Source organism: Rhododendron vialii, chromosome 2a (genome assembly GCF_030253575.1).
Source record: "Rhododendron vialii isolate Sample 1 chromosome 2a, ASM3025357v1".
NCBI lineage: Eukaryota > Viridiplantae > Streptophyta > Magnoliopsida > Ericales > Ericaceae > Rhododendron > Rhododendron vialii.
Genome location: NC_080558.1, coordinates 7,345,593 through 7,370,004, shown reverse-complemented (window position 1 = coordinate 7,370,004; position 24,412 = coordinate 7,345,593). Strand labels below are relative to the sequence as shown.

The window sequence follows — 24,412 nt, the reverse complement described above, 5'->3', positions numbered from 1 at the left end:
TTCTTCATGTTCAATTTTTGCTAGAAGTGCTGAATCTAGTGGGTTTAGGGTAGAGATTGGAGCTTGTGTTGGAACCCATGAACCCTGTTTAAATTCCCAGAAATTGACATGTTTAAAGTTGGTGTAATTCATGAATTTGGTATATTTGAGGCAGCCCATGAATATGCTCTGGTTTGCTCATGTTTTTGTGAAGTTTCTGTATGATTTTTTTGATGTGAATTTTAGAGTTTTACCTCAGAAATTCGTATAGCTTGTGGGTAGGCTATTTAGAGCTCCAACAGAATTGAATCTGCCTTGTTCTTGAGGAATTTTTCTCACCATCTTCCCGACCTTAATATTTTTTGATATTTTTACTGAAGATGCCTGTATGTGTCTACTTTACTGTGTAAAATTTTCAGAACCTAATTCACAATGTGGAAGAAGTTAAAATTCGTTAACCGACCTGCTGTTGTGGTTTCTGCTGTGCTGACAGCATCGTCGCACTTTACGGGAACGGCTATAATTTTGGGCTCGGGCGATGAAATTGCGATCCGATTTCTGATTTTGAAACTAGACTCATAGACCTAAAAAAAATGCATGAAGATTGTGTCTTATTTATTCTTGTGCTAAGTCAGATTTTAGGTTAAAGGTTATGACCCTGCAGATTCTGTGATTAATTTTTAAGGCTAGCTATCTAATTTCATATTCTTACCATAGGACCTTATGTTCATTTAAAATAGGCTTGCTTGACATCCTCTAATCATGTTTTGTTGCCTAATTGTCTTAGGAGGTTCGGGTGACACGTGGATACGAGGTGAGTGATTAATACCCAAAACACATGGTTTGTTATAAGCTTTACGCTTCAATGATGTTTTATAATTTGATATGAACTCCATGGAATATCAATGGAAGGTGGACATGTTTTATATCTATTAATGGCATCCTCCCACGTCCCAGCTTGCTAGGGGACACGTGCTAAAAGGCTAGCAAGGCATGGCTATTAAATCGGATAACGAGAGACGTCTTAACTTATCCACTACCGGGGACGCCTGGTAGACATGAAATGAATAGAGGATGTGCATTACTATGCTATGTTGCTATGAGAAATGATTCGTTTTTTTTTTTAAATGGTTTTATCATTGTCCATGGAAAGCATGTGAATTGCGTATTAATCATTCATACGAGCTTTGGCTTATGAATTTTCCCACCTTTCAGGCAACGGGACGTAGAGTGGTGGCGTGCAACTCTTCTTTTGGTCACACTAAGTAGATGTTGGCTTGTAGATAGGGAGTTGTTTTTGGTGAGCATTTTTGTATGTAATATGCACAGCTCTGGGTGGTTTGCAATGTAGAGATCCTTGTAAAGACTTTTGGTTTGGCATATGTAATAAAATAGAATTTACTTCCGCTTGTCGTTAATTAAGTCCCTTTAGTCATTTGCTAATGAGGTGTTTAACTTTAATATGGCCTTAGTGATGTGATCACTGGCGCCTTGTTGTGACTAGAGCCTTTAGGGGCGGGCTAGGGTCGTGACAAAGTTTTTGGTATCAGAGCAACATGCTAGGAAAATGAGATGCACGGTTAGCAATGACTCACGCACGTACCCTCAGAGCTTAGGAAATTGAATCTATGTGTGCTAAGTGAGTTATATCAAATGCTTTGCTACATGACTTTCTAATGTGTTGCTATATGACTAGACATGCATAATCTATATTACTGTTATATCATCTATACAATGTGGATTTTCTTTCTCTTGAATAGCAAATGGAGCATAGAGATGAGCTAGAGGCAGCACAGCCGCCACCAATGGATAGAATGGAAAGAATGGAACGGTTACTAGAGGGGGTGTTGGGTGTGATGAACCACCAAGTGCATAATCAACCGCCGCCACCGCCCGCGGTAGTTATTGCGCAGCCTGTGGCAGAAATGAGTATCAAGGACTTTCAAAAGATGAAGCCTCCTATTTTTGAAGGTGGAATTGACCCGTTGAAGGCTGACAACTGGATTTTGGGCATGGAGAAAATATTTGCTGTGGCTCAGGCACAATGTCCGGCGATGCACAAGGTTGTTCTTGCTACCTATAACTTCGAGGGAGAGGCGTACAGATGGTGGCTAATACAGAGGGAAAGAGAGCCAAATATGACCTGGGTACGATTCAAAGAGGTATTTTATGAAAAGTATTTTCCACAGACACTTAAGGATGCTAAGGTCAATGAATTTATCAACTGGACGCAGGGTCCTACTATGTCAGTGTCAGAATATGACAGAATCTTCACAGATTTAAGTCGGTTTGCACCACATATGGTTGATACAGATGCTCGTAGGGCAAGGAGGTTTGAGGAAGGACTAAAGGATGGGCTACGTGAGCCGATCAAACTTCTTAGGTTGCCAACTTATGCTGATATACTAAATGTGGCTTTGTTGTCCGAAGAAGATCGGGCTAAAAGCAAAGCTAAGGCAGAAGGGCAGAAAAGGCAGACTACTTTCGTGCCAGTCAGGAATCAGGTAGTCGGGGGTTCTTTTAAAAGGCAAAACACAGGTACATCGGGGTGGAGTCAAGGTGGAAGCAGTAATAGCAATAATAGTGGCTCTCGACCATGTCCTAAATGTGGAAGAGCGCATAGAGGTCAGTGCTACAGGGATACAGGGGCATGCTTTAGGTGTGGGCAAATAGGGCACTTGATGAAAGATTGTCCGGCCATGACGAAGCCAAATGTGAGAACACCAACTGCTACCACTAGTTCAGCACAGAGCTCAGGTACGAAACCGGATATGGGAAAGAAACAAGGCAAGGTCTTTGCTTTGGTTCCGGGAGACTCTCAAAATGCAAATTCAGTGGTGTCAGGTACACTTCAAATTTGTGGGCATTCAGCTTATGTGCTTATTGATTCGGGATCTACTCATTCTTTTGTTTCTATGCAATTTGCTGCTAAGTTAACTAGACCACTTGAACCACTTGACCACGAATTGCATGTGTCACAACCTATGGGTGGTAATATTGCATGTTCTACTGCTTATAAGGCTTGTGATATTTTAGTTGGAAGTGCGCATTTGTTAGTTGATTTAATTCCTTTAAATATGGGTCATTTTGATGCTATATTGGGAATGGACTGGTTGACCTCCAACTTTGCCACCATAGATTGTATTGCTAAGACAGTAATGATTCAGATACTAAATGGGGTTGATGTTACTTTTGAGGGGAAAGCAGTGGTTTCACCGCCTTACCTGATATCTGCTATGCGGGCTCGTAAATTGATTGGTAAAGGGTGTCAGGGTTATTTGTGTTCTATTCTTACTACTGAATCTGGTGTTACTACTTTGCAAGATATTCCTGTTGTGAATGAGTTTCCTGATGTATTTCCGGAAGATTTGCCTGGTTCATTGATTGACAGGGAGATAGAGTTTGTTATTGACCTTATTCCGGGGACTCAACCGATTTCTAAGACTCCATATCGAATGGCACCATTGGAGTTGAAGGAACTAAAAATCCAATTGCAGGAACTACTTGACAAGGGGTTTATTAAACCAAGTATCTCACCTTGGGGAGCACCGGTCTTATTTGTGAAGAAGAAAGACGGTACAATGAGGCTTTGCATTGATTATCGGGAGTTGAATAAAGTGACTATCAAGAACAGGTATCCACTTCCGAGGATTGATGATTTGTTCGATCAACTACAAGGAGCGATGGTGTTTTCTAAAATTGATCTTCGATCGGGCTACCATCAGTTAAAAGTAAAGGTAGAGGATGTTGAAAAAACAGCATTCAGAACGAGGTATGGACACTATGAATTTTTGGTTATGCCTTTCGGAGTTACTAATGCACCTGCAGCTTTTATGGATTTAATGAATAGAGTGTTCAAGTATTATCTAGATGAATTTGTTGTTGTGTTCATTGACGATATACTTGTGTACTCTAAGACTCCAGAACAGCATGCCGAGCACTTGAGGATGGTTCTACAAACACTACGGGAAAATAAGTTGTTTGGCAAACTGAAGAAATGTGAGTTCTGGCTATCTAGTGTTGCATTTCTTGGACATGTGATCAGTGGGGATGGCATTACAGTTGATCCACAGAAGATTGAGGCAATAATGAGTTGGCCAAGACCAACTACAGTGACAGAAGTTCGCAGCTTCTTAGGATTGGCTGGATACTATCGGAAGTTTGTAAAGGATTTCTCTAAAATTTCAGGACCATTGACTGAATTGACACGGAAAGAAGTTCCATTTGTGTGGACTAAGGAGAGAGAAAGTTGTTTCTTAGAATTGAAGGAACGGCTAGTTACAGCACCGATTTTGACTTTGCCATCGGGGACCGAGGGATTTGTGATTTTCAGCGATGCTTCACATCAAGGTTTGGGCTGTGTTTTGATGCAGCACGGAAAAGTGATCGCTTATGCTTCACGCCAGCTGAAACTGCATGAAAAGAATTATCCCACACATGATTTGGAGTTAGCGGCAGTGATCTTTGCTTTGAAATTGTGGCGACACTATTTGTATGGGGCGTCATGTGAGATTTATACGGACCATAAGAGCTTGAAATATCTCTTCACGCAAAAGGAGTTGAACTTGAGGCAGAGAAGGTGGCTTGAATTGATGAAAGACTATGATTTGACGATTCAGTATCATCCAGGTAAAGCTAATGTGGTTGCGGATGCTTTGAGCCGAAAATCATCGGGTGAGTTATGTTGTTTGCTCACTTCTCAGCAAAACTTAATTAGGGAAATGGAAAAGCTGGAATTGGAGGTTTCCGTTCATGGCACCAATGCTATATTAGCTGCTTTTACTGTTCAACCTATGTTATATGAAACCGTTATACAAAGACAGCTGGATGATGAATTTTTGAAGGACATTATCGAGGCATGGGAAACTAAGCCTAAGGAGGATTTCTCTTTTAGAGATGGTGTGCTGAGATTTCGAAATAGGGTTTGTGTACCTGATGTACCAGAAATTCGAAGACAAATCTTGGAGGAGGCTCATAAATCCAGATTTGCAGTGCATCCTGGAAGCACCAAAATGTACCGAGATCTTAGGGAAGTGTATTGGTGGCCAGGTATGAAAAGGGAGGTAGCTAAATTTGTTTCGCAATGTCTGACGTGTCAACGAGTTAAAGCTGAGCATAAGAATCCAGCAGGGTTGCTTCAATCCTTGCCTATACCGGAATGGAAATGGGAGCATATCACGATGGACTTTGTTGTAGGATTGCCGCGTACACAGAAAGGAAACAATGCAATATGGGTAATTGTGGACCGCTTAACAAAATCTGCTCACTTCTTGCCTATGAATGTCTCATTTACCTTGGATCAATTGGCTGAGTTGTATATTAAGGAAATTATACGACTACATGGTACGCCAGTGTCTATTGTGTCAGACAGGGATTCGAGGTTCACTTCTAATTTCTGGAGGAGTTTGCAAAAGGCTATGGGCACAGAATTGAAATTCAGTACGGCATTCCATCCACAAACCGACGGTCAATCTGAGAGGGTTATACAGGTTTTGGAGGATATGTTACGAGCTTGTGTTTTGGATTTTCAGGGAAGTTGGGAGAAACATTTGTCATTGGCAGAATTTGCATATAACAATAGTTATCAGGCGAGTATAGGTGTGGCACCGTACGAAGCACTATATGGGAGGAAATGTCGATCGCCGATATGCTGGACCGAAGTGGGGGAGAGGAGACTTGAGGGGCCAGCAATTGCCGATGAAACTACTGAAAGAATTCGAATAATCCAAGAAAGATTGAAAGCGGCACAAAGTCGGCAAAAGAGTTACGCAGATTCAAAGAGGAGACCGTTGAGGTTTGAAGTCGGGGACTTCGTATTTTTGAAAGCGTCGCCAATGAAGGGGAAAAAGCGGTTTGGAAAGGCGGGAAAGCTACAACCGAGATATGTTGGACCATTTGAAGTTCTAAATAAAGTTGGTGAGGTGAGTTATCGGTTAGCGTTACCGCCAGAGTTATCCTATGTTCACCCTGTTTTCCATGTGTCCATGTTACGTCGATGTTTGCCTAACTCCGATGAAAGGTTGCTTGTGACAACACCTATTGAACTTCAGGGAGACTTGAGTTATGAGGTAACACCGGAAAGGATCATTGGCCGAAAGGACAAAGTTCTTAGAAACAAAGTGATACCATTAGTGAAAGTATGGTGGGATAATCAGCGAGGAGGAGAAGCGTCATGGGAAACCGAAGAAGATATGCTGAAGAAGTATCCGTATCTCTTCCCAATACAAGGTAAGTCAAGTTTGAGGACAAACTTCTATAAGTGGGGGAGAGTGTAATACCCCTAATCTTTAATTATGTTTTAAGTTAATTATGTGATGTGTTTTGGGCTTAATTAGCTAACTAAATGAAATTGGAACATAAGTGGTTATAGGTCACACCAACACAGGATAGTTTTTCCTGTAATCTGTTAAAATGAAAACGTGTAATGTTTTCCCCCATCCTCATCACACGTAGAGAGAGAGAGAGAGAGAGAGAGAAAGCGGAGAGAACCGTTCGGGAGAAGGAAAAAGAAGAAGAAGGAGAAAATCTTGGAGATTTCTTCCTAGACTTGAATTGAAGCTTAATTTGGTAAGTACATGCCTAGATGAGTAAAATTTCTTGTTCTTCATGTTCAATTTTTGCTAGAAGTGCTGAATCTAGTGGGTTTAGGGTAGAGATTGGAGCTTGTGTTGGAACCCATGAACCCTGTTTAAATTCCCAGAAATTGACATGTTTAAAGTTGGTGTAATTCATGAATTTGGTATATTTGAGGCAGCCCATGAATATGCTCTGGTTTGCTCATGTTTTTGTGAAGTTTCTGTATGATTTTTTTGATGTGAATTTTAGAGTTTTACCTCAGAAATTCGTATAGCTTGTGGGTAGGCTATTTAGAGCTCCAACAGAATTGAATCTGCCTTGTTCTTGAGGAATTTTTCTCACCATCTTCCCGACCTTAATATTTTTTGATATTTTTACTGAAGATGCCTGTATGTGTCTACTTTACTGTGTAAAATTTTCAGAACCTAATTCACAATGTGGAAGAAGTTAAAATTCGTTAACCGACCTGCTGTTGTGGTTTCTGCTGTGCTGACAGCATCGTCGCACTTTACGGGAACGGCTATAATTTTGGGCTCGGGCGATGAAATTGCGATCCGATTTCTGATTTTGAAACTAGACTCATAGACCTAAAAAAAATGCATGAAGATTGTGTCTTATTTATTCTTGTGCTAAGTCAGATTTTAGGTTAAAGGTTATGACCCTGCAGATTCTGTGATTAATTTTTAAGGCTAGCTATCTAATTTCATATTCTTACCATAGGACCTTATGTTCATTTAAAATAGGCTTGCTTGACATCCTCTAATCATGTTTTGTTGCCTAATTGTCTTAGGAGGTTCGGGTGACACGTGGATACGAGGTGAGTGATTAATACCCAAAACACATGGTTTGTTATAAGCTTTACGCTTCAATGATGTTTTATAATTTGATATGAACTCCATGGAATATCAATGGAAGGTGGACATGTTTTATATCTATTAATGGCATCCTCCCACGTCCCAGCTTGCTAGGGGACACGTGCTAAAAGGCTAGCAAGGCATGGCTATTAAATCGGATAACGAGAGACGTCTTAACTTATCCACTACCGGGGACGCCTGGTAGACATGAAATGAATAGAGGATGTGCATTACTATGCTATGTTGCTATGAGAAATGATTCGTTTTTTTTTTTAAATGGTTTTATCATTGTCCATGGAAAGCATGTGAATTGCGTATTAATCATTCATACGAGCTTTGGCTTATGAATTTTCCCACCTTTCAGGCAACGGGACGTAGAGTGGTGGCGTGCAACTCTTCTTTTGGTCACACTAAGTAGATGTTGGCTTGTAGATAGGGAGTTGTTTTTGGTGAGCATTTTTGTATGTAATATGCACAGCTCTGAGTGGTTTGCAATGTAGAGATCCTTGTAAAGACTTTTGGTTTGGCATATGTAATAAAATAGAATTTACTTCCGCTTGTCGTTAATTAAGTCCCTTTAGTCATTTGCTAATGAGGTGTTTAACTTTAATATGGCCTTAGTGATGTGATCACTGGCGCCTTGTTGTGACTAGAGCCTTTAGGGGCGGGCTAGGGTCGTGACAACTACAGCACTCTGGTCCGGGCGTTTGTCCTTGAAAAAGCATGACCAATGGGCAAAAAGCTGGAGTTTTTTTTTTTTTAGTTTTCTGTCGTTTTATTCTCTTTTTATGAAGGAGAAGTGAGATTGACGATACAAAAAGATCTGGGTCAAAAAGTCGTCCTTTCAACACAAAGAAGGCAAACAAGTTGTAATTTTAAAAAATGATAAAAAAAAAAAAGTTGTAATTTTAAAAAACGGAAGATATTTTAATTCTAGAATTAAGTAAAGCGATTTAGTCATAGCAAACACATTCTTAAATCTTAATATGTGGTAGGGAGGGATGTGGAATACTATCGCGGTGCCGCAAGGGCATTGAATAATTTTTTACTCGAAGGATTCTTCTTTTGCTAATAGGTACTGTAAATATTTTTGCGCTCGGTTAAATATGTTCTAGCATCATTAAACAACTCTTTATTAACCTCAATTCATTCAATAGGAACAACAAGTGACGCGAGAGCTCCTCTAAGTGTTCCAGTCAACGGATCTATTCTCGGAGGAATTTTCAATGCACTTGGTTTTGTTTTTTATCACAAAGTGTATCGCTCATATATAATCAAAAATGAAAAAAGATTATGGATTAGGGTGTCATTGTATTATGTACTTTTACAAAGGAAGTAAGGTTGACGATACAAAATGATCTAGGACAAAAGTCAATTTTTTTTAACACAAAGAAGGCAAACACGATTAGGGGTTCTAGCTCAGTTAGTCGTGTACCAATACTTAGGTGAGAAGTTCTGGATTCGTGTCGTTCTAATGGAACATTATCGATACCCCTTGTGGTAATATAACCTAACAACCAACAAGCATATTAACATTCTATTGTCTAGGGAAAAAAAGATGGAAGAAAGCAAACAAGTTGTAATTTTTGAAAACCAGATGATATTCTTCTCTTTTACAAGTAAAGCAATTTTAGTCACAGCAAACACATTTTTAAATTCTTAATACGTGGGCTACTGAAGTGCGCGCGGTCATACAAAATGTGTGGGTCCACCCCGTCAAAAACGAGTGATTATTCAGTGCTCTTGAAGCTTAGATCACCATGGGCGGTGCTCGAATAACACCACGCCATGGTCGTCTAGGAGTACCTAATAAATTTTCATCAATAATCGTGGTCTGGCAGCCCAATTTGACTAGAGCCAATTGTCAAGGGGAAAATGACGGCCAATGACGTGTTTTAATAATTAATATCAGCCAAGGACATTTTCAGTATTAACAAATGTTTTTAGCTTGTTCTTAGCAGATATTAATTATCAAAACACGTCTCGGGGCCGTCATTTTCCCATTGTCAAGAGCACTGGGCTAGGCCCAGTAGCTCGATCCATTGGGCCCCTTGATTTGATTTTGGTTTATTGCACGAACACCCCTTTGTCATCATCATCGTATTACTAAAACCATGCAGTGGGAAGAACACTCATGAGTCATGACTCAAGTACGATTTTATGAAAAAAATACTCAAAATACTAAGAGCAACTTTAATGAATTAGTATTTTGGTGCGTGAAGTGTTTTTTATTTTACAACAGGTGTATCAAGTGAATCTAATTTTATATGTTAACAGTGTGTTAATTTGGACAGTGAATGAGTATTATATTAATGTTGGTAAGATGTGATCTCTCTCTCTCTCTCTCTCTCTCTCTCTCTCTCTCTCTCTCTCTCTCTCGTGCTATTGACAGTCTTACAGATAACCTCAATCGTTAATTTTTGTTGGAGTTAACCACAAAATTACGTAACCCACTAGAGAGACCAATTTGAGTATAGTTGTTAATTAGTCAGATAATTTCTGACCTAAAGCTACTCATACCACAACCGCTAAAGATGCCCTAAAGGACCTAAAGTCATTCCTTTACTCATTATGATCTATACATCCCTTGACTATTATTCGATTTCTATTGAGTAGCTTTGTCAATTGTAAGACCATACAGTCAAACTCCTAAACCACTATTCAAAATTATCATGCTAGAGACATTCACAAGTGTGCACAGTTACTTGCACACACCCTCGCATAGTCGCAAGGATGGAATGACCCGAGCAATGCACTTGGAGGGATGCAATGTGTGAGTAATTATTTGCGCACAATTGTGTGTCACTGGAGTTTTTGTTCCTCAATAGCTTCTGTTCGATAAAACGGGTGGATAACAGTATGTCGGATTGCTAGTCTCGTTCCAGAACACCTTCTTAAAAAATAAGTATTTATTTCACATTTTCAAATTAAAAAATAATGTAAATGAAAAATAATTTTTCAATTTTTTTTTGTATCGTTTAAAAGATCACAATGAGATCTATCAAACAAGATCCATATTGCTAGAAAATTTATTTGCGTAAACACATTATTTTGAAAGGTGGGGATATGCAAATGATGAGTGAGGATGATTCTGATGATATTGAGAAATCTACTACTGGTTCAGTGCTTGCTGCCACTCATCCATCCTCTTCTACTCAAGGGACCACAAATCCATCCAGTATTCCTGTGCTATTTAATGTTCCTTCATCTAGTATCCCTAGGCAATTTCATGTTCCAATGATGTGATGTCACCACATTCTCAGTTTGTTGCTCAAGGTTCATATCAGTCACAATCTCAATTCATGCCTCAACAACAGCTATATTCCAGTCAGTTCAGAGGTTTTCCAAGATTTCCAAGGGAACCTATTACTGTTAGAATAGACCAACCAGTCTCACCTTTTGAACAACAATCATTTTCTGGTTTTCACATTTGGTGAGGGACTCTTTAGGGAGAGGAAGCCACATAACTTAGATAGGTTTACATGTAATTAACTTCCCCGATTCGTAACTTAGATACTGCATTACTTAGTAATCTTACACATGCTTATAAAATTCGCATCCTACACTAAGATAAATATGTCTCAAAAGGACAACCATACAAGTAGTTACTGCATGATCACCAACAAAAACGGTAATGCAAGGATAAATTAAGCAAAGCTCCTACTTGTCTGACCTCCACAGTATCAAGAACTCTCACGGCCTACAGCAATCAAATTGCTGCCTCCACTTCATCGTCAACTTCCTTAAACTTAATATACGTCGACAATTTATTTCTCACCTTCGGCTTACGAGACACCTCTCCGGCAACTTCCTCCTTTACTTCATCATCCTTTATCCGAACGGGCATTCCATCCCTGCACCATGAACATCCCCATAAATGTTATGTTTTTGCTTTATGGTTATTAGTAGTTATTCTTTATAGTACTTGTTGAGTAAGGAAAATTTATTTTTTTTTATTTTTTTGAGGTTTTATGGCAATAAGCCACTTTCTAAAGTGACTGGTAAGTCTCAGTCTCAAGAAACCCCAAACAAAAGCTTTCTGACTGGGAGAGTTCTACTCGAATTTTCAGTTGGAACAATTAACCAAAAAAAAAAAAGTGAGGGGGCCTGGCCCCACCCAACCCCTTAGCAGTTCTGCTATTGCTAAGCTTAAACTTGTTAAAATCCATCAAAATAACAACACTTGAAGTTACACTGATGGGATATAATTCGATAAGTTGAAGAGGCATGAACTAATGAAAAGAAAAACTGCAACTCCAAAGGTTGTAGACCACAGCTTAAATTATTCATCCATTTTCGAAAGGGAAATGATAGACTCCAGTAGTAAGGATCTAAGAAGCACGGACACTTAAGAGAAGGTGGCACATCCGTGTCTGACACATGTTGGACACCGACACTCCTCAGACATGTGTCCGATTACTCATTTTTTTCGTGTCCATATAAAAAATGAATATTTTAATTCAAAAATGTGTCCGACACCCTTTCTACAACGTGTCCGACACTTCTTTGGCTTCTACAACTAGAAATCAATTTGTGATCTAACACTTCTTAGACACTTGCTAACATGTGACTAGAAAAGATATCAAAATATGACATTGTTGAGGATTACTTCAGGATTCCTAACTGTGCCCATTTCTTTTTAAGATTTTCTCGAGTCCCATGTCAATGAAATTCTACGTAACTTGGTGTATCTTATGATCAATTTGCAACATGCACAGATGGTGATGTATATACACAAATATATATTTAGATAAATAACTGAACGTATCCTAACCGTGTCCGTGCCCTACATGTTAGAGAAATAACGTATTCTCGTGTCCGTGTCGTATTGTATCCGTGTCTCGTGTCCGTATCTATGCTTCTTAGGTAAGGATCCTAGAATGAGTTACGAACTTTGGAACTGTAATAAAAGCAGTTCTTGTACAAAGCGTACAAAATTGTAAGATTTCAATAGAAGATTGGCTCCTCCCTTTTCTTTAAATTCATTAGATACAGCGGCACCTTATGCTTTCGTCACCTCCCAAAAAACTAAGTTGCTAGCACCATTGAAGCTACAGTTCCCTTCCCCTCCCCTCCCATCACAAATAGAGCAAAACTGCAATTGCTCCCAGTTAATAACAACCCAACTAGGGGCGGAGCCAAAATTATGTTTTGGGTGGGCGCCGGAACTTGAACTTTTTTTACTTCATCCAGTGAGGAGAGATTTTAAAATTGCAGGGGATGCCGATAGAACAGATTCTGCAAGGATAATATACTTTGTACTTTCATGTATACAAGTACTACGTTTTAGCTTAAGCTCCACCCCTGAACCCAACCCTCAAAAGAGTTTTAGCTTTAGCTTAATATATTATGTACTTTTTTGTCATACGTTTCGATTTAGGTACCTTCAAGAGAATTGGTTTTGAAAAAACGAGTCAAGGAACCTCCATACTAGAATGTGTTCGCAGCTGAATCTGGAATTCCTTGAAATTTAATGATATCTAGTATTATCCACAATGTCTTTGAGAACAAAAACATAGTGATAGTTAAGAAGAGACTGACTTCGCGTTGTAGATCTTGGGAATTTGAGAGGTTCAAGCCATTCTAGATCTTGGGAATTCGACAAATTCTGCGTTATAGAGGTGTAGCGTCAGTGTATTCACTTATTGACGAAGTTAAGAAGAGATTGACTTTTTGGAAAAATAAGTGTGTGTCCAACGTCACAGGAAGGATTACTTCAGTAAAGTTGACTCTCTACAATATTCTTGTTGATTCCTATGCCACACTAGCTATCAATTGAATACCTTATGCCAGGGATAGTACTCAGATGCTTGGCCACACTTTTGTATGCAGCAGTGAGACTACCCATTCTAACCAAATTGGATTATGCATCTGCAGGTAAATTAAAGCTTCCCACTTATGGAAGCTCTCAAGTAAGTCTTGGTGCTGCTGGCATAAGGAATGGTAGGGGGAGATGATTACAGGCTAGGAGCAGGAAGGGTAGCTGGAGGAAGTAATAAGCATGAAGGCTGAACTTAGAAGCATTCTTCAAGGTCAAAGCAACTAGAGAACCAATGATTCACAGAAGAGTAGAAGTGGAGATAGAATCAGCAAATTGGTCAAGTTAATAACCAAAGATGGACAATGCCACTCACAAGCATAACGCTTTGATAGAAGACTACAAACTGAAGCTGCAAAGGACCAAAAGCTCCATAGACAAGTTTATGGATATACCGACATCTTATCTAAACTTGGATCAGAAGACTTTGTAGAAATGAAAGTTTTGCAAGAGCAACCGAAAAGAAGTACTCCCTCTGTCCCTTTTTAAGTGTCCTGCTTCGTAACTCCAACTTATTAAAAAGATATCATCATTACACATTTCACATCAACTTTTTCCTCCATTTTTCCTACTTACCCATCATCATTACACTTTTACTCATTAACTTTTCAAAATAAAATCTACTTTTAGGGACAAAATAGACAATACACCAACTTTTACCCCGCTAACTTTACAAAATGGACACTTATTAAGGGACAGCCCAAAATGGAATACTGGACACAAAAAAAGGGACGGAGGGAGTAACACCTATGTTTGAAGCTGGCGACTACTTGCAGAAATGCATTGTGTTTCTTCCCCATATAAAAAATCCTTATCAGCAATAATTATTAGAGAGAAAGGGTGGCAGGGATTGAAACCCCTGTGATGAACTATTTGAACCGTGTGACAATTCTAATTCACGATATTCATGAATTGTTTTGTGCAATATGGGGTTGTCATTTTCTTCTTTTGAAAGGGCTGTAATAGTGAGGGCACAAACCAGCAAAAGGTTCTAATGGGGGGTTGGCTGGGGGTTATTGGGTACAGGTTCCACCGTTTTGGTCTTGGGGTGCCTCTCATAGGAAGTGTTGTCCTTTTTGCTGATGCATTTATGTTTATTGTTCTCCTATTATCATGAAACCCATAGTTTTTGGAAACATAACTATATTGATACTTTGGCAAGAAAATCTTCTCATTACACTTACTTTGAAGAATTCCACGTGCAAAGCACGTGCAGTTTTGCTGGTACAGGTTCCACCGTTTTGGTCTTGGGGTGCCTTTCATAGGAGGTGTTGTCCTATTTGCTGATGCATTTATGTTTATTATTCTCCTATTGTCATCAAAACCCATAGTTTCTAGAAACATATATATATATATATATATATATATATATATATATATATATATATTGATACTTTGGCAAGAATATCTTCTCATTACACTTACTTTGAAGAATTCCATTTTTGCTGGTGTACAAAAATATGCGTTTATCTTCACTCATCATTATGCTATATGTATATAGTATTTCTCGTGAAGTTGTTCAAACTCGAAGTATGCACAACAGGTGATGTATTCAGCACAGAACAGAACAGAACTTGATTAAGGACCAAAAGGCCTAATCCATTACATCTAAAACAAGAACAGACAAATGAAGCCTAAACTTACTCAACTTCCTATCCAATGTGACGGTGTGGCTTGAGGCTATAACCAGACAGCCAGTGACCTGCACCAAATGAGGTTTGAACTTTCTGATGTCTTAACACTACGTCCATCAAAATATCTGATCATTTGAGGATCATAGGAACAGCAACAAGATTCTTCTTCTCTCTCCTTATCCAAACCAAAAGAGAAAAAGAAAAAAAGGCCCATGCTTCCACCCTTCTATATCATAATACGTTACAAATGAAAATTTCAAATGCAATACCTTCACTTTCACTCCAACTTCCAAACCTGTAAGTTGTGTGAAGTGGGCACAGTACGATGCTTATGATTAAATTTACTACAACATATGAAGAATACCCCTCTCTGGTATGTTTCTGCAGGAAAATAACTAATCAGATTTTCCTCGCAAAATTAAAATGCATAAACTAAATGATCGGTCCGCCCGCCCACCTGTTCTTATCATGCATCATCTTATCATGCATCATCGAGAATCGTTTCAGAAAGTATCATTGAAATCCTACTACAAGAAAGCACAAAGAAGCCAAGCAACTAAAAAATATCCACTCAAGGAGGCAGGATAAGAAAGGAGCGGATGCAAACTTACAGCAGGAGGCCATGCCCCGTGAGGGCAAGTGGCTGATCAACAATATAAGCAAAACTCCACATGATGGATCCCTTCAAGTCGCCCATTATGCTATCGGATGTTCCAGGAGGAGGACGGACAAGTTTAGAAACTCGAAACTTGGCGTAGCGAACTTTGGTGCGGCCGCTCCTACGACCAGTATCGAGGGTGAAGAAACAAAAATCCTTCCCTGCCAAATGAACCAATAGTGGCTCTCCGCATAATCCCTTGCCCACTCCAAGCCTGGAACCCTTGATTTTGCCCCCGGAAGTGCAACCGGGTCTTCATATTGGTGGCTACGAGATACCCGTTCCATGTGTAGTACATGTAATTGCCAACCCCAATTGGTTTGAGGCCACTGCTGCACACAGACCAGGCTAGTTATTCCCAAGTGCCACTGTTGACATGGTAGGCGCAATGGGTAGCTTTACCACTAAACAAAATCTTCGTATCTGAAGGGCTGCCGTAGGCTGCAATGGAAAGCTCGCTGCAAACATATTCTTCTTCGTAATCGTCATAGTTGAACGGTGGTGGAGGTAGACGCTCCCATTCGTTTTTTATGGGGTCATATACTTCCCCCCATGGCCCCCAAGCTCTTATCCACTTCCCCAACTCACTCTCCTTCCCCAAGTCATAATTGCCACCAAAAACATAAATCTTACCTTCAACAGCTAGAGCTCCACCTCTACATCTGGGAGTCAGCATCTTAAGGCCTTTCTTCCAGCCCCCATCAGCTTCAGCTCCGCCACTTCTTTTGTTATTGGCAGTCTCGAAATAGTAGACATCGCGAGATAAGAAACCTTCATTCTCACCGCCGAGGACGTAGACAGCGGAGCCAAGAGCAACAAGCATTTTCCCGCTGGGAAACCATCCCAGCTTCAACGGAGTGATTCGCCGTAGTGGAGGGCCGTTGTGTTCTTTCCCCCCCTCAGTACCAAGGTCGCCGTTTCCTTCCTTGAACAACTCAATGCGGCACTTTTTGCAAAAATTCCTATCCTTAGAACTCTTCTCGTCGAAATCGACGGCATACAACATCGGACCAAACCCGTTAGTATGATAGGAAATCATGCAAGGAGTTCTCACCCTATCCTCCAGCTCCGACCTTGATGATGTTCTAGAGCTGCTTGACCTACATCTTTTCAACCCTCTTCCTCTTCCTATTTCACCTTCTCCAGCAGCTTTCTCCATCCCCACCCGACCACTCATTCTTCTTCTTCCTCTTCCTATTTCTCCTTCTCCAGCAGCTTTCTCAATCCCCATCCGACCACTCGTTCTTCTTCTTCGCTCACGTTTCGCTCCACCCCCAACTTTCTAGGGCTTCGAAGGTTTTGAGATACAATATATAAAACTTTGGAGAAGATACGTGGTATCTGCTAGGCGAATCTGGTCGTCCATTTTGGTTTTTGACGGCTCAGATTTAAAGAGTATATTGAGGTGAGAAGAGGGAGAGTGTTTCAATCTGAACCGTCCAATATATTTTTGGACGGCTCAAACGTGATGTTCAGACATCACGTTTGCCGACTAACGGGTTCAAACGTGATGTTCGAACATCACGTCTGCCGAGTAACGTGCTATCCACCTGGCATCCAAAAATTTCTCAAAACTTTGGATACACACCACCTTGTGAAGGATCCATTTGAAAATCCATTTTGTTTTAAAAATCACCGTAAAATATCAACTCAACTAAATATTAATAAGAATAAGAGTTTAATGTATTCTTCACTCAATTTGTTGACAAAAAGTTGAACGAAGAATCGGCCATGCCCTAGCAATATTTGACTGAATTGATTTTTTTACAATAATTCTTTTAAAAATTATTTCAAATATATTAAAGATTATTATTATTTTTTTTTTATGAGGCTCCAAAATGAGTCTCCCACTGCACAGTGTGTATAAGCCTAAGATTCATATCCGCCCCTTCTAGACTTGGCTGGCCCATTACCTGGCTTGGGTACGTGAGCAGGGATGAGCCACACAAGGCCCTGATTCAATTCGGTGACGCCTGGCCTACATATTAGAAGCCCGGTCCGACTTTGCCTAATAAGCACAAAATCCCTAGAAACAAAAGGACCAGTTAGCTCTGTTGGCCTATTTTTTGGCCCACTTTGATGATTAAAATGTTCACTTGTTAGATTTCGTCAAGACCATTAATCACATCAAAAATCAAATTGATTGGATATTATTTGATATACAATTTCAACACATTTCAAACTTTGATGTCAATGCGACTCTCCTTCCACCCTATTTAGTTCATGTGGATAGTATTTACCTTCCGTTCAAAAAAAGATGCTGAAGTATTTACAAGTTCGTTGATAGTCCAAATCTTCCACACTCTCTCTTCTTTTTTTTCATAACTCAAGAGTCCAGGTGATGCAACTGAACTATTTAGAATATATATATACTAGTGCTAACCCGTGCCTACGGCACTATGCATCCTGATTGAAAGGGGATGACAGTTGTGTGATTTAGGTGAAAACCATGGGCATTTAACCGGAAAGTGAGAGAAAGCACTATAGCCTTTAGATCAAATGAATCTAAGCCATTCTAATAACTTGTCCCCACACCTTTCTATTTTATACTCCCTCCGTTCCTTTTTTAGAGTCCAGTATTCCATTTTGGGCTGTCCCTTAATAAGTGTCTATTTTGTAAAGTTAGTGGGTAAAAGTTGATATATTGTCTATTTTATCCCTAAAAGTAGATTTCTTTTTAAAAAGTGAGTGAGTAAAAATGTAATGATGATGGGTAAGTAGGAAAAGTAGAGGAAAAAGTTGATGTGAAAGGTATAATGATGATGTCTTTTTAATAAGTTGGAATTACGAAGCAATACACTTAAAAAGGGACGGAGGGAGTAATAGAGATGGGGCCGGTTTTGCTCAAAAAATATTTGACACAACACTAATCGGAGCCGTTCAATTTGTTTAAAATACGTTTTTAAGGGGTCTGTAAAAAATCAACTCATTCAGATATGGGTAAAGGCTTGATCAGTTCATTCAATTTTATGCTGTCAAATTTGATAGGATCCAACTGAATGAACCGATCAAGCACTTACCAATATCTGAATGAGTTAATTTTTACGGAAACCCTTAAAAATATGCTTTAAACAAATTAAACGGCTCTGATCATTTGCATGGAACTTCAAAATGGGTCCCACAAAAAACTTATGTCAAATATTTTGTGAGCGGAACCGACCCCTATATATATATATGCACAAGGTTTCTCACGCCTGGTATTGTTTCGTTTGGAGTATTGATACTGTAATAGTAGAATTTGTTTTTCAAGCAGTCTGCATATATTTAAAATATTTCTTTTTGAAAATGAAAGAGAACAAGGCATATTGGTTGAATTTGTTGTTCATTATTTATTTGCGTGTGCTGAATGTTTGAGTCATGTCTTCAGGCACAGACATGCCCTAGTGTTCCTTTATAGGCCCCTTGTGGATATACAGTCCGGATCAAGTTCACACCTCTTTCGGTCCGCACCGCCCGCATCTCCCCTTTTCCGATCAAATTTCAATAACCCGAGCCGCTCAATATGATCAGAACGTGATTTTAAGGATACCTGTGAGAAATCGACAAAAAAAATGATCGGGAAGGGCTTCATCTGAACAGTTTTTTGTTGAACGGTTTAATAAAAAACTACTCAAATCAAGCCTTTTTCGGTGTTTTTTTTTTTGCCCATTTTACATGAGTACCCTTAAAATCACGTTCTGAACACATTGAACGGCTCGGATCATCGAAATTTGATCGGAAAAGGGGAAGTGCGGACGGTGCGGACCGTAAGAGGTGTGGACTTGATCGGGACTGATGTGTGTGTGTGTGTATATATATCGGGGCGGTTCTGAGAATGTCTATAAAAACATCTCAAACCTCAATCTCATAGTTTCCAACCAAATTTTTATGATCCGAACCGTTCAATATGTGCATAATGTAATTTTAATGGTGCCCGTGAGAAATTAGCAAAAAATGACTAGAAAAAGCTTGATTTAAGCAGTTTTTATTTGAACCGTCTAATAAAAATGGTCATTGTAGCATTGTTGCTCGCTGATTTTAGTATAATTCCTGTTAAATTTGTGAATTCAAAATTTTAAGAACACTAATGTGTGGTGGAGACGTCTCTAGCTTGAGCACTATGAGCTGGGGTTGAGGTATAAAGGGACCCAGTGGACCCCTCCTAACTTCTAAAAAAAATATTAGAAAAAAAATTTCCCTTCTAGTACTTTTGAACAAATAAAACAAACCTTTCATTCTCCATCTATCGTTTTTGACGACTTGTGAACTCGAGGACTCCTATTGCTGTTCATTTGTTCTTTGATTGAATCGGCTCGATATTACTCAAATTAATCGGCTTGAATGTTCAATTTCAGCAGACATGTAATTGTATATATCGAAAGAGAAATTGCGATGCAATTTAGTTTAGAATCAATCAATCTTAAATGATCATTTTCGAGATTTTAAGAACATGTCTGTTTCACTTTGATAAATTATTAAACAACTTTGTTCTATTTTTATGGATAATCATTTTTGAAAAATGTATTTTGACTTATCCTTTGACTATGGAATACAAGTATAGTGGTAATCATTTTTTTGTTTTTTATTAATCAGCAAAGAAAGGATTTCATACCATTAACAATGATACAAAACAGAATCCCTGTAGTGATATACTAGGGAGCATTATGCACAAATGATAGTATCTCGCCTATCACTATATCTTAACTCACTTTTTTTTTTGAAAAATAAAAAGAAAAAAAAAACCAACGTTGATAAGATACTAACAAAACACCCAAAGGAAATCTAGCCCAAACACCAAAACTTATTTATTGAGTAAGAAATAGAGAGATGTTTGACTTTTTTTTTTTCTGTTACGACTCGGCCCCCAAGATTTGTAATCCTAGCTTCGTCATTGACTACGTGACAGTGACAGTGACAGTGCTTGGTGTTACACGAGCAAATAATAATTTTTTTCACTTGTATTATCTCCAAACCGACGAGGATTAAAGAGCCGTAGGAGATTGACTTATCTATAACGCCTTATTTTTTTATGGTAAATAAAGTTGCATTAAAAATAGAAAATAATAAGTCTAGGGTGTAGCCCCCCTACAAGGTCTTCATGAATCTGGAACGTAAAATAAGAGGACATGAAGAAAAGAGAGATGTGTATACTCCAGTTGACTTGGCGAGCAAATCTGCATGCACATCCATTGCCATTTGCTTCTCTAAACACCAGTAATTATTGAACTACACAAATTTACACAAACATTTTACACACACTTACATCTTTTGGTAGGTTTCATATATACTGGATGTGCAGTGTGTGTAGGTCTCAGTGTGAATATGAGTGGTTCGATTATTTGTGTAAGCATTTATGTAAGTGTTTGTGGCTATAGAATGATTCTTCTAAACACATGCTTGATCGAGGTTGATAATTAGTCTTTTAGGTAAAACAACAAATGTACGTCTTGCTTTTTTGTTCAAGAAAATATGAATTCCCTAATAAATCCATGTTTATATATATATATATATATATATATATATATATATATATATATATATATACACACACATAAAAATTTACATTTTGAATGCCCTTTTTTTAGGGAATTGATTTTACCACTCTCCTTTTTAACTATATATTTACACTCTTTTTTTTTTTTCCTTTATTGGTGTGAATTGACTATATTGCCTCTTCATATGTGTAAAAGTGAATTTATGAAAGGGTAACAAAGTAAATTTACATAAATAAGATCGAAAAAGGAAGTGTGAAAATCACTATCCTTTCTTTATCACTGTAGTATTCTTCCAAAAAAAAAAAACGCTCGGGCACTCTTGTTCTTCTTTTACAGCCCCTTTAGGTTGAGGGATTCCATAAGAAAAGACATTGTACTGGTTTCTAGCCAAATTAAATGGATCGAGTACTTTGGTGAAAAATTGAGAGAAAAGTACAAATATGAAATTTTTTGATTGGCTCTTCCCTATCTTACCATAGCAAAATGGTGAGATTGGGTAAAAAGGACTCCCTTTTTTTATTCACCATGTCTTACGATTCAAGAGGGCTGGTAATTTCTGCTCGAGCCTTGCACATGGTAATTACTGACTTCAATAACCTGGAACGTAGATCGTACCGGTACAGGGAGCGGGAACAAGAACGTGGCACACCACATGTCTAAATTGTGGAACATGCTAGGGGTAGATTTTTATAGATAACGAAATCAAAACTTATCCTTCCAAGGGATGAACATCCAGTAAAAATAAGCAGTATTTTCCAAATTACATTTCTAGGAACATGCGTGATGACCACATTTTTACATTGTCTGTCACCAAACTTCCATTCTCTCTAGATTTTTAAATTAATAAGTTAAAAAAATCTGCAAAATATTACAGATATATTTGGATCGCTATATTTACCGTTTTGGAAGGAAAGTGACCATGTTTTGCAATATTATATGAAAACGTAATCCACTTGGATAGCTGTCGGCAACATAGCTTAATTAGGACCCATGTACAAAAGAGATGTACCGTGATGATATTAAAAACTAAAAAAATTGAACCGGCTGAAAAAAAATAAAAAATATAGCAGTTTGGTCTGGTTTTTATGAAGTACCGGTTCGATTCGGTTCGATTTTCTTTTTAGGCTAATTTTGATTTTGGTTTCGATTCCAGTTGTGTTGGAAAAGAACCGATTGCAGACCGAACCGAACCAAATACTTATAAAGGTTTCCATTCTACATGTATGTGGTACACCTAATAAAATCCCTACACAAGTAATGAAGTAATCTTAAGGCCCCGTTTGATAACCTTCTTAAGCCTTGCGATTGGTAGTCCAATCCCAATGGACTCCTAAACCCTTGTTTGGCAACCCAAATAGATTCGGACTAATAATCGGATGAGTAGTGTGGCCTTTAGGGGAATACCCCTTGAGACTTGATATTGGTAATCCAATCCCAAGTAGGTTAATGCCAAAATACAAAGTTACAATTGGACTAGTAATGGAAGCTACTTAGCATAAGGGCAAAATGAAAATATATACTATCAATCCAATCATATTCAATGGAAACAAGCATGGTATTAATAATATCATCATCTAATTTTATCCCAAACAAACATATTTATTATCAATCTATTCTCATTACTAATCCATTCTCATTATCAATCTCAACCATAATTTCATATTCTTACGAATCTCATCTATCTATCACTGTTACCAAATGGAGCCTAAAATCTCAACAGAAAATGACTGGCCAGTCCTAGATTTCGAGTTTGTAGCCCACCAAATCCTTTGCTCTATATGTGCAATGCCATATAGGTCCTGTGGGCCCTCCTAAAAAAAACCCGCGCGCTGTACCTATTCTTGCCCGGTTGCCCCACTTTAATGCACACTTCTGACTTGGCCTATCCAAGATAAGTGCTCTCTCTCTCTTTCTCTCTCTCTCTCTCTCTCTCTCTCTCTCTCTCTCTCGCCCCTCTCTGCCTCTCTCTCTCCTTTCTTCCTTTCTCCTACTTTTTTTTTTATTTAAATCTATTATTAATAGAAGTAGTTTTTTTTTTTGTAAACAAGCATTTTTTATAAAATTTATATTTTTAAAATTTACTTGGCAAACTATATTAAACAAGACTAATATTGGGTGTAAAATTATGATAGGCAGAATGATTTTCTTTAGGTGTAGACTTTTTTTTCGTTTTACACTATCAAATGCTAATAAAACGTTAGAATGCTTAACTCTATTAGTTGTAAATTTAAACTGTTAATTAATATTATTAGGCTGTTAATTAACACTATTAATATTTAAATAAACATTGTTAATTCTATATTTAGACTGTTAATTAACAATTTAAACACAATTAGTTATTAAATAAATATTATTAATTGTGAATTTAGACAGTAAATTATAAATTTAGACAAAATAAAATGGACATTGAAAAAGAAAATTTTATTTTTTCACAATTTTATATTCAATATTGATCTCATTAGCTAGATCTCTATGAGTAGATTTCAAATATATAAATTTTGTAAATAATAAATATGTACAAAAAAGTTATAAAAAGATTTTACGGAGTAAGATTTTTGAATTCAAAAAAGAAGAGAGAAGAAAATGATTCTCCGTAGTAGTAGAAGAGCGAGATGTAGTGCGCCTGAAACCAAGGAGAGGAGAGAGAGAACATTACATCACTGTGTCAATCCCAGTCTTTTTGTTTTCCAACTCGAGAGGAGAAAGAGGGAGTGGGGTGCGCGTGTTACAGTCTTACAGACGGAGGAGAGAGAGACAAAGAGGAACAGTGCTTGCGCGAGGTCAAATAGGACTTTGTGGACAGATATTTGTGCCCAAAGACCTAATGAGACATTTTTCATTCACATAGGATCGGGCGGAAGAATCCCCACCCGAGACCTAAAAGTAGACAAGACACCAACTGAACACCAAAAAAATCCCACAGAACCTCAACATAAACCGCCAAAAATCTAAACGAACCTCACACCCTAAACCTAAACCCCCATCAACAACAAACCGAAAAGCCAAAGATCCAAACAGACTTAAAAAAAAAAATCAAAACCAAATGATGAAACTGGAAAAACCCAATCAAATGAAACCGAAGGGTAAACGGTTCGGTTTCGGTTTGGATTTACATAAACCGATAACTTCGGTTTTGGTTCCAAATTAAAAATCCCAAAAACAGAACTAAATCGAACTGAACTAAACCTTTAACACCCCTAGTATTGTAGTGGCCTACTGGACACTTTACTACGAAAATAAGAACTTCAAAAAGGGGAGTGATTTTGTCACTCATTTTTTCGCTAATGGCACTCTTCTTTGTGTCTCTATTAGGTGATTTGTTTTGTAAGAAAATAAGAGTGCCGTTAGAGAAAAGATGAGTGGCAAAATCGATCAATTCCCCTTCAAAAATTTGAAACACTCTTTTTCCTAGCAGGTAC

General features: G+C 38.3%; 1 protein-coding gene across 2 annotated transcripts; it reads right to left on the bottom strand.

The window, feature by feature from the left end:
• Positions 1–10,859: 10,859 nt before the first annotated feature.
• On the bottom strand, positions 10,860–16,833 carry LOC131318076 (F-box/kelch-repeat protein At1g16250-like). 2 transcript variants are annotated; one of them, XM_058347873.1, is made up of 3 exons: positions 16,780–16,833; positions 15,473–16,713; positions 10,860–11,263 (listed from the first exon to the last, which is right to left on the bottom strand). In XM_058347873.1, exon 2 carries the CDS (start codon positions 16,694–16,696, stop codon positions 15,872–15,874), a length of 825 nt encoding a protein of 274 aa, XP_058203856.1. In that variant the 5' UTR covers positions 16,697–16,713; positions 16,780–16,833; the 3' UTR covers positions 10,860–11,263; positions 15,473–15,871. The 2 variants fall into 2 exon arrangements, with proteins under 2 accessions (XP_058203856.1, XP_058203855.1); XM_058347872.1 differs by having other exon boundaries at positions 15,473–16,805.
• Between the last annotated feature and the right edge of the window lie 7,579 nt (positions 16,834–24,412).